This window comes from Nomascus leucogenys, chromosome 2, assembly GCF_006542625.1.
Source record: "Nomascus leucogenys isolate Asia chromosome 2, Asia_NLE_v1, whole genome shotgun sequence".
Taxonomy (NCBI): domain Eukaryota; kingdom Metazoa; phylum Chordata; class Mammalia; order Primates; family Hylobatidae; genus Nomascus; species Nomascus leucogenys.
The window spans coordinates 150094974-150109799 of NC_044382.1; the positions used below are offsets into that span (position 1 = coordinate 150094974).

Sequence of the window (14826 nt, forward strand, 5' to 3'; positions counted from 1 at the left end):
GGGAACTGGACGGGGTTTCGCCACTTAAAGGGACTGTTATTTTAACTGTGTGCGGGACAAAGCCATCTCCTCCTCCCTTATGGCAAAGGCCAGGCTGGCTCATTCAGAGGTCACTGGTTCCTCCTCCAGAGACTGAGCCCCAGGGATGGGGGTCTGGCTAGGGGGAGGTGGCTGGGAGGGAGCGCCACCCTAGGCCCCCTGGCAGGCCGCCCAGCAGGGGCCCTTTAAGGCTGGCCATGAGGCAGGCAGCGTGACACCCGCCCAGTGTGCGAGTTCATTCATCACGGGCCCCTGCTGACTCACGCTTATGAAAGTGATTTTCCTGGCTCCGCCCACTGCCTGCGCCGCCTCCTCCCTCCCCGTGAAATACCCTCGCTTCCCTCTGGCCTCTCAGAGCCTCTCGGATCCCCACCGGGTAATGGGTGTCCCGATCTCGCCGGGGACTCTGTGATCCGTGATCCCCTGGCCCTCCTAGTGCACAGCTTGGCCGGGCTCACCGGGCTCCTGCACCACTGCCTGTCAGGTGAGTGTCCGGGGCCAGGTTCCAGGGCAGGGAATCAGGCACATCCCAGGCACCAGCGGCAAGCCCAGCTGGACCGGAGGGTCTACAGAGCCCTGGCGCCAGGCAGGGATCCCGGGTGGTCCTGAGTGGAGGCCCTCCCCTGGGTTCTCTGGAGCCCAGCAGGATTCTCCCCTACCCCAGGTTCCTCCCAGATCCTCAGCTGTGTCCCTGTCCAGGTGCCTGGTACCCTCAGCCGAGCAGCTGAAGCGGCCACAGTCCCAGCGTACCCTGGCCCATGTGACCGCCGATGCTAGCAGGAAAGAGGGGTGTGGCCAGCCCGGGCTTGCTGCCCAGCTGTTCCAAGGCCACTGGGTCGGCAGCCAGGCTGGGTGCCCTCTGGGTTTCTGCTTCTCCTGCTCAGGAGGGACAGAGCCCGTGGGTGCCCATGAACAGCCCTCACCCCCGGAGGTCCCAGCGACTTAGCTTCTCTCAGGAGGCTCAAGAGTGTGGCGGTTGGGAGGGCGGCCCCTCGGAGGCTGGGGAGCTGCGGGAGATCCTGGGCTCCAGGTGTGCGGCACAGGGGTGAGGGCTCATCTGTGATAAATGGCAAGTGCCACTTGCGTGGACAGACCACCCCCTCACACTTTAGCCCCTCCAGGGCTTCATGTCACCTTCTTGGTCTCCCTGTAATCAGCTGTTTTACTGGAGGGGACGTGGCAGAACTAAGATTTGTCACATGGCCGTGGTCTTGGACCCTCCTAGGTGACCTGGGGCAAGACGCCCACTCCTCCTAACCAGCGTTTCTTCCTCTGCACAATGGGGATAAGAACACCCACCTCTTGGGGTGTCTTCAAAGGCAAATGAGTAAATGGCCACTAGAGGTGCCAAAGAAATGCAGACATACAGGTGTCCCAGAGTCTCAGAGCAGTTTGCAGCTTTAACAACCTCAGAAGTACAAATGCTGCACACTTGAAAGAAACGTCAGTCGAAGGTGCAACTGTTTTCATTTCTTTTATCCTGTTTGCCTTTGTGAAATTTGAAACATCAATTTTTAATGTTAACTTCTTTCCATCAACATCTGCCATCTTCAATTAAAGGGACTTAAAAAGATAACATTAAAAATTGATTCTTCCAACTCCATAAAACTAAAAAGCACAAAAGGAATTGAAATGAAACTTTTGAACGCTCTTTGGTAAGTTGGCAGCATATTTGTCCGAGGTTATGAGTGACAGCGTCAAGCTACTTTGGACTTTGGGACATCCTGTGTCACTCTGCACAGGAAGTGACTTCTCAGGTCCAGCCCCTGGGCGGTGACCTCAGGTATGTGGCATCCAGAAGCTTCTGTTCAAGTGCCTGAGGACAGTCCCAGGAGGGAGCCCTGGACTTGGAGCCCCAAAGCCGTGGTGGTAAATCAGTGTCCTCTGCTGCCTGCAAAGGGTGGGAAGGGGCAGCCAGTTCTGTTTCCTCATTGGCCAACAGGGGCTCCTGCAAGTGCCTTTCTTGGGGTGGTGGGAAAATCCAAAACAACAAAGGAGGGGCAGGGCATGGCCCAGGGCGGGCGCACTGGGGCAGATGGAGCAGGTTGGCTCACTCGTTTGGTGAAGGGGCTGGGGTGCCTGGGGGTGTCAGCCCACGGGGATCAAATATTGGTTCCATCACCCACCGGCTCTATAGCCTCAGGGCATGGCTTCACCTCTCCTAGCCTCAGTCTCCTCATCTGCAAAGTGGGTTGCTAGGAGGATCAAAGGAGGTGATGTGGGGAAGCCCTTTACCAGGAGTTCCCATGCTCCCCAGTGGCTGCTGTTCCCGGGGACCACGATGAAGACTGAGAGGCCCGGAGCCATTCGAGGGTACCAGGAGCGAGCCAGAGAAAGCACTCTGGGACCCGCAGTTCTGTTCTCCAAGGCCTCTGGGTATGCCCAGCACCCAGGGTCAATGAGAAATGATCCCTTCCCAGCCAGAACACCAGGTCATCAGCTGTCCCTCTGCCTCCTCGCCTGCCACTAGCGCTGCGACAGAGCAGTGGGGGACCCTGGAACGGACCCTGCACGTTCCACCCGGCAGAGGGGTCTCAGCAGGAGCTGTTGCAGCACTTGGGGCACAGAGAAGGCTCTGGAGCAGGGCGGCCTAGGCTCTGATCCAGCCCAGCCTGCAAGAGCTGGTTCAACCGCCTTGCAAACTATAAAGGGCGGTGAGAAACTCTCTGGCCCTCAGAGTACTTACAACAAAACGATTAAATAAGGATTCAATTTGTTAATGTGTATTAAGTGTTGAGATCATGCCTGGCACCCAGCCCACTCCACAGAAGTATGGAAATGTCAGCCGCATGCTGTCTTTGTTGTTCTTGTGACTACTACTATTATTATAATTGGTGGCGGCGTCACCCTGAAATCCCCTGCCCAGGCAGGCAGCCTGGGGTCTTGCAGGGAGCTGAGCATGAAGAGGCCATGTGGTCCCTGGTGACTGCAGGATGTCACCTTCCTTCTCTCTGGAAAGGGAGGAGGAGGTCTTCGGTGCTGGGCACACGGGCTTGCCTAGACAGGACATGGTGGCTGTCCCTGGCCCCCACGCCAGCGGAGGCAAGAAAGGCTATGCTCAAGGGAGCAGAGAGCACCGACAGAGGGGTCCCTGACAGACCCCTTCCCCGCTGGGCACATCCTCCCCCTTGGAGCCTCCTTCTCCTCACCTGCAAGACAGACGTGACAGGGCTCACCTCTCAAGGCTGCTGAGTGGGCTGGATGCTACTGCTTAGATGCAACCTCCTTGCACACTGTAGAGTGCTGTAAGAAGGTCAGTTGTTGTCACTGTGGGGGCGACACATAGGTCCTCTCAGTGGCCCATCTGTACGGCAGTGTCTCATCCATCTCCTCGGGACCTCCCTGGAGGTGGACGATGGCTTCTGTCACCCTGCACACATCAGAGGCCACACACTGGTCTCAGCAGTGTTTGGTTGGCCTGTTAAGGATCTTCCAGAACTGTGTATTCATTCATTGCCCACTTCTTCAAATCAGATCATTCACACAGAAATCCAGACTCCCACCTTCTCTGGAAGAATTCTGGAGGCAGGTGACCCTGGGCCCCCACCCCTGGCCACTCTGGGTGGTCCAAGCCCTGTGCCCACTCACTCTTTCCCCTGTGAGTGTGACACCTGGATGGGCCCTGGATCTCCACGGGGGACAGGCCGAGTGGCGTGGGTGATGGCACTGGCAGGGCCTTGGCACCAGTGAACCCTGGGTTTCAAAGCCAGCTGTGTGACACTGAGAAGCTTGTGTGACCTCTCTGAGCCCCGTTTACACATCTGTGAAATGGGACATGAATATGGCCAGGACTGCACAGGGTCATTGTGACGCGGATATGAGAAAAAGCATGTCAAATACCCAGTACGGAGTAAGTGCCAAATGCTCACCATCCCTGTGCCCACAAGGGTGTTGCCTTGTGGGCCTCAGGATGGCAGCATGTGGCCCTCCGGTGAGGCTGGTGTCCGCTGCTAGCTGGTGTTGGGGAGAAGGTAGGTCTGATGCTCCTCTGGGCACCGGTAGCTTTAGGACCAGTGCTTGGGTCCCTTTGAGCGATTTGGGCCTGCGGCCAGCAGAGGGCGCAGCTGCCCCAGAGATGGCAGGTTCACTAGCACGTCCCCAAACCTGGCCACTGCTTCCATTTCCCCAAGTCCAGCCCAGCCCCTGGGGCAGGCCACAGCACTGGCCCTTTCCCTGTGGCAAATTCACTCCAGGCAGGTGCTTCCCGTCTGTGATCCTACTGTGTCCCTCAGCCACCCTAGGAAGTAGGGACTCATTGCTTCCATTTTACAGATGAGGAAACTGAGACCCAGAGAGGCCCAGGAATGGGACAGGAAGCAACTTGCCGGGGCTGGCTGACGACTCCAAAGTCCACCAGGCCACACTGGGCCCCACAGAAGGGCCTGGCAGGGCTTGTTCCTGGGTTGGGCAGGAATGGCCTCTCGGGAAGACAGATAATGAGTTTCCGGGACTGTTACTGCCCCATTGAGATGGGAGAGTAGAGGGAGGCTTGGAGGGACAGTGGCTGCCTGGGGCGACCAGGCCCGAGCAGGGGAGGGCACATTCTGCATGACTGGGGAGGGGTGGGGCAGACGGCTTGTTTGGAGCAGAGGCTGTGTGAGAGCAAGAAGGGAGTCCTGTCAGATACGCCTCCTGGGGACCCCAGAACAGACCCTGAGGGCCACAGGAGGCCACCCTAGCTGGGAGGTGAAGTGGCTCTGTGGACACCCCGGCCTCACCCGAATGGACTCTTCCTTCCCCTCTCCCCCACTCCAGGTCCGCTGCCAGCCCCAAGCCCCCCACCAGCCATGAGCTCCTCCAGGAAGGACCACCTCGGTGCCAGCAGCTCAGAGCCCCTCCCAGTCATCATTGTGGGTGAGTGTCAGGCCCCAGCCAGGGAGGGGCTCCGCTGAGCCTTCCGGGTACCCCCCAGGTCTGAGGGCAGGAGCTGGGCAAGTCCAGCCCTGGCCTCTTTTTTTGTATTTGGGGTTTATTTTTTGTTTGTTTGTTTGTTTATTTTGAGACAAAGTCTCACTCTGTCACCCAGGCTGGAGTGCAGTAGTGCAATCTTGGTTCACTGCAACCTCTGCCTCCTGGGCTCAAGCGATTCTCCTGCCTCAGCCTCCCAAGTAGCTGGGATTACAGGTGCCAGCCACCATGCCCAGCTAACTTTTGTATTTTTAGTAGAGATGGGGTTTCACCATGTCGGCCAGGCTGGTCTCGAACTCGTGACCTCAAGTGATCTGCCTGCCTCAGCCTCCCAAAGTGCTGGGATTATAGGTGTGAACCATCATGCCTGGCCCAGGCCTGGCCTCTTTACAGTGGTCTTTAAATTAAGCCATTGAGCGTTTACTATGTGGCCAGTGCTAGGCTTAGCAGTTTATAAACTGTCATTCCCTTTCACACTTGCGAGAACCCAGGGGTCTAGAACACACTCACGAGCTGGAGGCGACCCGGCGTGGGGCAGGGAGGCCTGGTCCTGAGCCCACACTGGTCCCATGACTGCCCTGCGCCCAGCACTGTGCCAGGTGCCCACACGAGAGGACACACAGCAGCGGCTTATGATTCCTGTCCTCTGTCTGCAAAAATGGGGACAGATGACCCCCCAGTATGCAGGCGTCCAATTGAGCCACGTGAGATGGTCATTTCTGTAAGGCAAAAGCAGATGGGTGCCTGTGATTTCATATGGTTCCTCCTGGTATCCTATATATGAGTAATATTCCGAATCAGACGAGATAAGAAGAGGGGAAAGGACAGATAAAAAGAGAAGTGCTATCACAGGGCTGTGCCTGGTGAATTGCCCAGGAAGGGCCACAGATGGCGGCGCAGTTCTTCAGACATGCAAGCAGCAGACCCAACAGGTGGCTCAGCACCCCTGAGCGCCCACGAGCACCCACCACTCAAGCTCGCCCCCAGGCCACGTAGCAATCTGTGCTACATTCACTCATCCATCTGACCTAGTTCTTAGCAATCTCAGAATCTCAGTCGTGTCGTCAGACGTTCCCTCTGTCTGGGTTTTAATCCCGGCTCGTCTACCTTCCAGCCGTGTGACCACAGGCAAGTAGCTTAACCTCTCTGTGCCCATTTCCTCAAGTATCAACGGAGGAAAAGAGTGGCACTTACCTCGCTAAAGCTGTTGTGAGGCTGTTGTGAAAGCTCTCAGTACAATTCCTGGCAAGTAGTCAACTCTCAGCAGTTGTTCATTCCTTCTTTTTAAAATTATTATTAGGCACAGTGTCTGGCACAGGCTAAGGGCTTAATAAATATTTATTTTTATGAATGAAGGATAAATGAATGAATGCACCACATCTAGATCAAAGCCCTCCACAGTAGTGTCCCCCACCTGAAAAGGCCACCCCCTTTAACCTCCACCCTCTCTCCCCAGGTAACGGCCCCTCTGGTATCTGCCTGTCCTACCTGCTCTCCGGCTACACACCCTACGTGAAGCCAGATGCCATCCACCCACACCCCCTGCTGCAGAGGAAGCTCACCGAGGCCCCGGGGGTCTCCATCCTGGACCAGGTGGGTCAGTGTGGGGCCAGAGCTCTGGGTAGGACACACCCGCCCTTGGAAAACTACCACAGCTTTCCCAGGGAAAAACAAAAGTGTGTGTTTGCTGGAAACAAGACTAAACACAGAATTCGAGAGTCCACAAAGTCAGCCCCGGAGATCGTGAAAGAGAAGTTGGAGACCCACAGATGCCACATGGTCTAGGGCTCACTGTGCCCTAAACCCGTGGTTCTCAACAAGGGGATGATTTTTCTCCTCCGGGGGCACCTGGCAATGTCTGGAGACAATTCGGGTGTCATGGCAGGCTGGCGGTGCTACCCAATCTGGCAGGGTGGAGGCCAGGGATGCTGGCAAATGTCCAACACTGCACAGGACACCGAGGGTGGTGAGACTGAAATATCTGCGGTGGAGTTTCTCAACCTTGGCCCCACTGACATTTGGATGACTTTGTTCTAGCTACAAAGAATGATCTGGCTCCAATGTCAGTGGGGCCAAGGTTGAGAAATTCCACCACAGATATTTCAGTCCCACTACCTCCTGCCCACAAGGGTTTGCAAATCCTCCCTCTGTACCCCTTTTCTTCCACTGTGCCCCTCCACGACCTCCCCTTGTCGACCTCCCTCGTCAGGCAGCGTACATCCTCCTGGTCCCTTCCCGCCCCTGAGTTGGAGATGAGGAAATAGGTCTTGACCATTTGATCTAGATCAGCATTTTTCAAAGTGCTCTCTATAGAATACTAGTTCCTCAGTATAATATACAGAGGAAAATGTCCCCACTCCAGTAAAACAGGGACACACTGGGTTCGGCAAAATTAAACAGGTAAATGATGGCTGCAGGACTTGTCAGAGCCTTTAATATGCCTGTCTTTGTTATCTGCTGTTAAGAGGCAGCACCTCCCAAGCTGATCTGACCACGCTGATAATAGGGTAGGGATGTAGGACCAGGCAATCGCTCCAGTCTCATCTAAGCTTGCCCATTTGGTCTGTACTCTGGGGCCCTTGGCCTCCTGGGAAGACCTCAAAATGAGAGTTTCAAACCGCCCTCAGTATGCGCATCTCTCTGAGCCCCTCCGGTGCCAGGGAAATGGCCCGGCCCCAGTCCCCACATTCCTGCCCAGCCTGAGGCTCTGGGAAGACAACCCCGCCCTCCTCCAGCAGCCCCTCTGACCTATGCCCCCTCCAGGACCTGGACTACCTGTCCGAAGGCCTTGAAGGCCGATCCCAAAGCCCCGTGGCCCTGCTCTTTGATGCCCTTCTGCGCCCAGACACAGACTTTGGGGGAAACACGAAGTCGGTCCTCACCTGGAAGCACCAGAAGGAGCACGCCATCCCCCATGTGGTCCTGGGCCGGAACCTCCCCGGGGGAGCCTGGCACGTGAGTGGGGCAGCGAGGGCATGCCTTGTGGGGGGCTCTCTCCCCCGTTCTCCCCACCTGGGGCTGGGACTCTGGCATCTCCCTTTCCTCATTCTCCACCCCTCAACCCTGCCTTTCCCTCCTCCCTCTACCCAGCCCCAGCAAAGGCCTCCCATGCCCTCTAGCCCCAAATGGGTGCAGGCGCGCAGAGGCCTGGACCAAAGCGTTCCTTTCCCTGCAGTCCATCGAAGGCTCCATGGTGACCCTGAGCCAAGGCCAGTGGATGGGGCTCCCGGACCTGGAGGTCAAGGACTGGATGCAGAAGAAGCGAAGGTGAGGCCGCCCCGGGACGCCTTGGGGGACACGGAAGGTTGGGCCTGTGAACCCAGAAAATCTGAGACAGGTCTCAGTTAATGTAGAAAGTTTATTTTTCCAAGGTTGAGGACGCGCCTGTGACAGCCTCAGGAAGTCCTAATGACATGTGCCCAAGGTAATCGGGCACAGCTTGGTTTTACACATTTTAGGGAGACATGAGACATCAATCAATATTCGTCAGAAGTACACTGGTTCGGTCTGGAAAGGTGGGCCAGCTTGAAGCAAAGGCAGGAAGCAGGGAGGGGGCTTCCAGGTCACAGGTAGGTGAGAGATAAACAGTTGCATTCTTTTGAGGTTCTGATGAGCCTCTCCAAATGAGGCGATCAGATACGCATCTATCTCAGTGAGCAGAGGGGTGACTTTGAATGGAATGGGAGGCAGGTTGGCCCTCAGCAGTTCTCAGCTTGACTTTTCCCTTTAGCTTAGTGATTTGGGGGATTTCACAGGCCCCCCACAGTGAGCCCAGGAGCCAGAGGTACAGGGGCTTCAGGATGCATCTGGTCTGTCTTCCTCTTCTTCCAGGGGGGAAACTGAGGCTCAGATAGGGAAAGGACTTGTCCACCCCACATGAGATGGGGTGAGCAGCAAAGCTGGGCTCGCCCGAGGACCCCCTGTCCCGTGCAAGCGGCGGACCACCCTGTCACATGGCCCCCAACTGGGCCTCCCCCTAGTGCCCCAGCCTTGAAGGAGGGGGTAACAGCTGGCCCCTGACCCCCACGCCCTGCCCCGTTCCTCTGGCCCAGGTCCCCCAGTCCTTGTGGTCTCCCTTCAGCCCCTCTATTCTGAGCCTGGCCTAGAACAATCTTTCTAGGTCAGCTAATAGGGTGACTTTCTTTTTTCTTTTACTGCTTTTGCTACAGGTGAGTTTCATCCTTAACCATGAGCCCACACGTTGGGTAAATTAACTCACCTAAGGTCACGCAGGTTATTGGAAATGGAGAAGGAAAACGGCTCACCCCAAACCCACACTTCTCCCCGCCCTTTCACTCCTGGGGATTTTCTCCCCATCTGGCTTCCTGCCCCATCATGGCCACCCCAGAGAAATGGTTTGTGAACCCTGAATATTTGAGACGGGTCTCAGTTAATTTAGGAAGTTTTGTTTGTTTGTTTGTTTGTTTTTAACGAAGTCTCGCTCTGTCGCCCAGGCTGGAGTGCAGTGGCGAGATTTCAGCTCACTGCAAGCCCCGCCTCACAGGTTCAAGGCATTCTCCTGCCTCAGCTTCCCGAGTAGCTGGGACTACAGGCACCCACCACCATGCCCGGCTAATTTTTTTTTGTATTTTTAGTAGAGAAGAGGTTTCACTGTGTTAGCCAGGATGGTCTCGATGTCCTGACCTCGTGATCCGCCCACCTCGGCCTCCCAAAGTGCTGGGATTACAGGCGTGAGCCACCACGCCCGGCTAATTTAGGAAGTTTAATTGCCGCGGGTGAGGACGCACAGCCATGACACAGCCTCGGGAGGTCCTGATAACATGTACCCAAGGTGGTCGGGGCACAGCCTGGCTGTATACGTTAGGGAGACTTGAGACATCAATCACTATATGTAAGATGGACATTGATTCCGTCCAGAGGTGGGACAACTCCAGCAGGGAGGCGGTTTCCAGGTATCAGACAGGTGAGAGACAAACGGTTGCATTCCTTTGAGTTTCTGATAAGCCTTTCCAAAAGAGGCAATCAGATGTGCATTTATCTCAGTGAGCAGAAGGAAGACTTTGAGTAGGATGGGAGGCAGCTTTGCCCTAGGCAGTTCCCCGCTTGACTTTTCCTTTAACTTAGTGATTTGGGGGCCCCAAGATTGATTTTCCTCTCACAGTTTCAATCACTGAATAAAGCAGTTCCAGTCCCTGCTCCTCCTGGGGTGCGTCCACTCAATGAGAAGCTGCCCCGGCGCAGATACCTGGGTGCAGTCTGCCTCTCGGGAAGCCCTGCGTCCTCCGCCCCCAGGGCTGTGACCAGGCCTGTGTCCCCAACGGCAGGCCCTCCAGGCGTCCCCCTCTAGGCCTCACTGTCTCTTTGATGCAAAGACTCTTCTGCATGTTTGGCAGGAAGACACCCAGGTTTGTGTAGCTATGTGTTAGTAGGCAGCCAGAAACTTACATTTCACTTGTAAGCACAGCCTTTTATAGCCTCCTTTTGCATTTTCACATTCTATCCCAAGCATTTCATGTGGCGAAGTCACAGGGTTCAAAACCATCCTTTTACACCGCCTCACGATATTCCCAAAGGCGAGTGAGCGTCCCCAGTCCAGCAAATCTTCACCGAATGCTTATTATGTGCCAGGCCTTGAGCTTCGACGTCAGAGCACAAAACCGCTACAGACACACCCCCTGCCCTCACGGTGCTGCCAAGGTTACCCAGCCCCTGCCAGCCCTGGAGTGTTCATTCTTTCCATTGTGTCATCATTATAAATAACTGCACAGAACATGCTCTTGGGACCGTTCTGTATCACAATCTTTAAAAAAACTGAGAAAAGGAGAATGACTGCCCACAGAGATAAATTCCAGGGTCGCAGACGGGCTGCGCTGGGTTGACTGGCACGGCCTTGGGGGTCCATTGTCAGCTCCTGCTACAAGTAGCCAGACAGCAGGTGGCACAGGATTCTCCCCTAAGGGAGTTCATCTTGAACCATGAGCCCACAAGCTGGGTAAATTAACTCATCTAAGGTCACACAGTGAGATACAGGAAGGTGCTAGGATGATGCTAAAGCCTGTCATTCAACCCCCATAAGAATGGGCCTGCAGTCACTGCCCCTGGAAAGAATGACAATCAAAACAACAACAATAATAATAAAATACCCCCTGCTGCTGCGTGGGCTGGGAACGACGGTGAGTGCGTCACGTGGGAGTCTTTAAATCAACTTTTAAATTGACTACATATAGGCTGGGTGCGGTGGCGCAAGCCTGTAATCCCAGCACTTTGGGAGGCCAAGGCCGGTGGATCATTTGAGGTCAAGAGTTCGAGACCATCCTGGCCAAAATGGCAAAACCCCATCTCTAATAAAAATACAAAAATTAGCCAGGCGTGGTGCTGCACACCTGTAGTCCCAGCTACTCAGGAGGCCGAGGCACGAGAATCACCTGGGCCAAGGAGGCAGGGGCTGCAGTGAGCTGAGATCACACCACGGCGCTCCAGCCTGGGCAGCAGAGTGAGACTCCGTCTCAAAAAATAATAAAATAAAATAAAATTAATTGACTACATATAGAAAAGTACATAACTCCTGTGCGTACAGGTTGATGAAATTTCTCAAGGTAAGCACAGAGAATGAAGAAGCAGACCCCCTCCCAGAAGCCCCCATATCCTTTCTGATCAGGACCCCCTTCCCCATCCCCGGAGGTAACCCCTCTGTTGACGTCCATCTCCATAGATGAGTTCTGCCTGTTTCTGAACTCTATAAAAATGGAATCATACCATATTTAATCCTTTGAGGTGACAATCATGGTGGCCTATCCCTACATGGCACTTACTTCCAGTCAGGTTCCATCCTAAGCACTTTGTTTTTATCAGCTCACCAAATCCTCTCCACAACCTCACGAAACAGGTCCTGCCACCATCATCTTCCTCATTTTGCAAACTGGGGAAACAGACACAGCTCCCTGATGGCAGAGTCAGGATTCGAGGCCAGGTAGTGTGGCTCTGGAGGCTGCACTCTGCACCCCGCCCTGCACCACCCTACACCACCTCTCCTGAGGCAGGCACCCTTGTTAGCTCCATTTTACAGGAGAGGAGATTGAGGCTTAGGGAGGTTGAATTACCTGGCCTAGTCCCACAGCTACAGCCTAGTCCAGCTCCAGGGCCTGACACCGCCCTGGACATCTCCCGTCCCACCCAGCCCCCCAACCCCTAACAGTGTCTGACTCTGGCCTCCTGCATCCTCCCCCACAGAGGCCTTCGCAACAGCCGGGCCACGGCCGGGGACATCGCCCACTACTACAGGGACTACGTGGTCAAGAAGGGTCTGGGGCATAACTTTGTGTCCGGTGCTGTAGTCACAGCTGTGGAGTGGGGGACCCCCGATCCCAGGAGCTGTGGGGCCCAGGACTGCAGCCCCCTCTTCCAGGTGAGCGGCTTCCTGGCCAGGAACCAGGCCCGGCAGCCCTTCTCGCTGTGGGCCCGCAACGTGGTCCTTGCCACAGGCACGTTCGACAGCCCGGCCCGGCTGGGCATCCCCGGGGAGGCCCTGCCCTTCGTCCACCATGAGCTGTCTGCCCTGGAGGTGGCCACAAGGGTGGGTGCGGTGACCCCGGCCTCGGACCCTGTCCTCATCATTGGCGCGGGGCTGTCAGCGGCCGACGCGGTCCTCTACGCCCGTCACTACAACATTCCGGTGATCCACGCCTTCCGCCGGGCCGTGGACGACCCCGGCCTGGTGTTCAACCAGCTGCCCAAGATGCTGTACCCCGAGTACCACAAGGTGCACCAGATGATGCGGGAGCAGTCCATCCTGTCGCCCAGCCCCTACGAGGGTTACCGCAGCCTCCCCAGGCACCGGTTGCTGTGCTTCAAGGAAGACTGCCAGGCCGTGTTCCAGGATCTCGAGGGTGTCGAGAAGGTGTTTGGGGTCTCCCTGGTGCTGGTCCTCATCGGCTCCCACCCCGACCTCTCCTTCCTGCCTGGGGCAGGGGCTGACTTTGCAGTGGATCCTGACCAGCCGCTGAGCGCCAAGAGGAACCCCATTGACGTGGACCCCTTCACCTACCAGAGCACCCGCCAGGAGGGCCTGTACGCCGTGGGGCCGCTGGCCGGGGACAACTTCGTGAGGTTTGTGCAGGGGGGCGCCCTGGCTGTGGCCAGCTCCCTGCTAAGGAAGGAGACCAGGAAGCCACCCTAACACTCGGCCAGACCTGCTGGCTCCCAGGCCCTGAGAGGACAGAGATGACCACATCCCTGCTGGATGCAGGGCCCGTCCAAAGATGCCCCAGGGAGGGGCGTCAGCCCATGTTGCTGGCCTTTGGGGTCAAGAGGAGTAGGGATCCCAAGCTGCCCTGGACTTAGACCAGTGTTTGAGGTGGTAACAGTGGCCGCAGGCCAGGGTCGGCCTAGACCTGGGATTTGTGGGGAAAGCTGCTGGTGTGACCAGCTGAGGAACCAGCCAGGAGACCTGCAGGCCTGCGCCTTCCAGAAGCAGGTCCCAAATAAAGCCAGTGCCCACCTGCATTCATGCGTCTGAGGACTCTGTGCTCAGGGAGGGAGCTGCATTCCCGGAACCCTGCACTGGGCTGGGGGGAAGGGAGGAAAGGGGATTGTGGGAGGAGTCCTGGGGGATGTGGTCCTGGATGAGGTCCATGGCTGGGGCCTTGGGGTACAAAGGATGGTGCCCCAAGTGTGGGCGCAGTTGAGCGGGCAGCTGTACTCGAGCCTGGGGGCAGGAGTGGCGGGTGTGTGCAGGCAGTGGTGTCCAGGAGGGCGCTGCAGCCCCGCCCCCTCCGCAGCCTGTCCCAGGCCTCCCTCCTCTCTGTTCTGCCATGCGGCCTCCTTTCAGTCCCTCCTGCTGGCCAGGTCTCTGCCTGCCCCAGGGCCTTTGCACAGAGAGTCCCCAGCCCAGGACGTTTTCCCGCCTTTCTTTAACTCCTCTGGCTTGGGATGTCTCAGCGTAAGAATCATTTCCTCTAGGAAGCCTCTTCCGACACAAACCCCTCCACTGCCGTCACAGCACACACTCCTTTCGTGGTCCAAGGTGCTATCTTTTCATAGCAGTTCAGTTTTTTTTTCTTTCTTTTTTTTTTTTTTTTTTTTGAGACAGAGTCTCATTTTGTCACCCAGGCTGGAGTGCAGTGGCACTTGGTTCACTACAACCTCTGCTTCTGGGTTCAAATGATTCTCCTGTCTCAGCCTCCCAAATAGCTGGGATTACAGGTGCCTGCCACCTTGCCCAGCTAGTTATTGTACTTTTAATAGAGACGGGGTTTCACCAGGTTGGCCAGGCTGGTCTTGGACTCCTGACCTCAAGTGATAACCACCCTCTTTGTCTCCCCAAAGTGTTGGTATTACAGGCATGAGCCACCGCACCCTGCCAGCAGTTCAGATTTAATTGTTCATTTGTTTGTGGAATCATTTCAGTGTTTGGCTCTGCCCACTTGGATGTAAGCTCCAGGAGCTCCAGGAGACCAAGTACACCATCTGTTTTGCCCATTGCTGGAACTCAGTGCTCGGGCACCTGCCTGGCACCTAGTGGGCTCTCCTTAATTCACCTTTTAAATGGATGGGTGGATGGATGGATAGGAGGATGGGTGGGTGGGTAGATGGATGATAGATGGGAGGATGGTTGGATCAATGGGAGGATGGTGGGTGGGTGCATGGATGGATGGGCAGGAGGGAGGGTGGGTGGGTGGGTGGATAGATGGGAGGGGAGGATGGATGGATGGATGGATGGATGGATGGGAGGGAGGATAGATGGATGGATGGGAGGATGGTGGGTGGATGGATGGATGGATGGGAGGGTTGGTGGGTGGATGGATGGATGGATGGGAGGGTGGGTGGGTGGGTGAATGATGGATGGATGGGAGGGTGGGTGGGTGGATGGACAGATGGATGGATGGAGATGGATGGATGGATGGATGGATGGATGGATGG

The 14826-nt window shown here is 56.2% G+C and overlaps 1 protein-coding gene across 1 annotated transcript; it reads left to right on the plus strand.

Moving 5' to 3' along the window:
• Positions 1-381: 381 nt before the first annotated feature.
• OSGIN1 (oxidative stress induced growth inhibitor 1) lies at positions 382-13410 on the plus strand. The gene is made up of 6 exons (XM_030819400.1): positions 382-523; positions 4795-4893; positions 6404-6540; positions 7711-7902; positions 8123-8214; positions 12139-13410. The coding sequence occupies exons 2-6, from the start codon at positions 4827-4829 to the stop codon at positions 13082-13084; spliced, it is 1434 nt and encodes a 477-aa protein (XP_030675260.1). The 5' UTR covers positions 382-523; positions 4795-4826; the 3' UTR covers positions 13085-13410.
• Positions 13411-14826: the final 1416 nt, after the last annotated feature.